The sequence below is a fragment of the Cynoglossus semilaevis genome, chromosome 14 (genome assembly GCF_000523025.1).
Source record: "Cynoglossus semilaevis isolate Cse_v1.0 chromosome 14, Cse_v1.0, whole genome shotgun sequence".
Classification (NCBI taxonomy): domain Eukaryota; kingdom Metazoa; phylum Chordata; class Actinopteri; order Pleuronectiformes; family Cynoglossidae; genus Cynoglossus; species Cynoglossus semilaevis.
In genome coordinates, this window is record NC_024320.1 from 15,802,600 (window position 1) to 15,804,575 (window position 1,976).

The 1,976-nt window shown below is 41.4% G+C and overlaps 1 protein-coding gene across 1 annotated transcript in view; it reads left to right on the plus strand.

Annotated features, from left to right (window-relative positions):
* Window positions 1–1,976, plus strand: part of LOC103389773 (vang-like protein 1) — a 27,691-nt gene that overhangs the window by 20,267 nt on the left and 5,448 nt on the right. Inside the window, 1 exon segment of the mRNA XM_025062432.1 lies at window positions 1–93. This exon segment is cut by the window's left edge and continues 50 nt beyond it. Within this exon segment, the coding sequence (XP_024918200.1) occupies window positions 1–93 (93 nt within the window).

A 1,976-nucleotide genomic window follows, 5' to 3' on the forward strand; every position in this document is an offset into this window, starting at 1 on the left:
TCTGGAGCTCCGGCAGCTTCAGCCCGCCTTCTCCGTGTGTGTCACTCGCTCTACGGACGGAGAGAAAAGGCACTACAATCTGGGTCAGATCAGGTGAGTAACTGAATGTGAACACTTTTCAACATACTGCACCAGATACAGTGGTCCATCTTCCTGTATAGAGTTTATTTCTTGCTATTCTAAAGGAAAGGCAGCTGTAGAAAATGAATGTCACCTTAGAAGAGAGTCCACGTGTAGATACTCATGGGTTAAAGGAAGAAATTCAGCCAGTTTGTTTCTTAAAAGACAAAATGGAATACAGTACAAAGTATTGATATTACTGGAGAAAATGCTTCCAGAGTGAGAAAAATCAGCCCCTGATGTCAGAGAGAAAGTGTTTAGTGAAGAGGGTGGAGAACAAAGGAGAGACCCTGGAGACGAGAAGGAGCAAAAAGGAGAATAAAGAACCAGGGATAAATAGTTAATGGAAGAGAAGTGTGTTGTTGAATCTTAAAGTGTACATAGCAATAAAGAAATGGGAGTGTGTGTGTGCTCACATGTGTGGGAACCAACTGCTCAGACGGGTTTTCTTGTTTTAAGGTTTCATGCTCCGTTTCAGGAGGCAAAAAACAAAAAACAGGAAGATCCTAGTTTTTAGCCAAATGCAGCCTGGCTCCTACTGCTGCTGTTGATATTCACTCTGCAGTCTCACATGCCCTGCTGCCTACTAATAACTAATACAAGGTGATAGATTTATAGGTGACAGCTTTATGACGCGTGGGTGAAATAGTATCCTATAGCTGTAGGTTCAAGCGTTTTAGGCTCTTCTCCGTACATGTGCCCTAAATTCTTTTCACTGATCTGTTTTGATAAACGAACATGAGTTTATATCATGAATCAAGATGTGCATTTGTGGCCAATCGTAGAGGAAGAACTGTTAGCAGGAACTCGGGACACAACCTGTTAGTGTGTCCTTTTTCTGCCACCAAAACTAGAGAAAACTAGTTTTTCTAAAACTCACTCAACACATTATTAATCACTACAGGCGATTGTACCAACATTTTGGGACTGTAGCATGTTTTTCACAGCTAACAAATTAAGAAAAAGATTATTATTATTGCTGTTATTATTTTGGAAACTGAGTCTGAGTATTTTCATTTATTTGGACTGGCAGGAATTGTTACAGGATATACTGTAGGTGGCACAGATTACACACATTAACAGAGGGTTATTTCTCATTAACTGAAGGTTATTTCAAGCCAAAGGAAACAAATCATTCTGTGAATCTATAAAAAAGATCTCCTTCTGTTTACACATCAGACAGGCCACAGCTGAACGTCTGCTCAGTGGAGCCATACTCATGTGACTAGAAACCTGGCCATGAATCAGTGTTTTAATTCAGAGACATCAGTGGCTGTTGCCGCTGCAGCCCCTCCTGCCTGACATCCATCATCAGCCTTATCATGACAGAGGGCATGTCTGGACCCTTGGGTCCTGCAGGCCTCACTCTCTCTGGATGGACTTTGATACCAATCAAAGGAATTTCCTCCTCAGCTTGTCCAGGCAGAAAAGGTCAACAGTCCAGCATCAGAGTGTAGTGGCAGCGGGGGTTGAAGCCTAGCACTGCTGTTAACTTACCAGTTTACATTCCATGACTGGTCAGTCGTGAGGTGCACCCTCAGGCTACGTTCATTTGGGCTGTCAGTTTCCAACAGATTTGACGTATCATGCTAGCGCTTTGAAGATATTTTGATGATTTTGGTGCCTCGAGCAGGTGTTAAAAGTCAAGAGGCTCTATGGTGATCATCTTTAGTAGAAATAGAGGGTAAATCATGGCACATGATTAGGTAGATCCTAGGTAATATTTCTGTTCTGTTGGATACAGATGTAAGTAATGTCTTCATGTTTGCTCAGCTTTACTAATGATTAACAGTAGGAAGTCTGGTTACGCAGTGCCTGGAAATGTGGTTTATATATATATATATATATATATATAT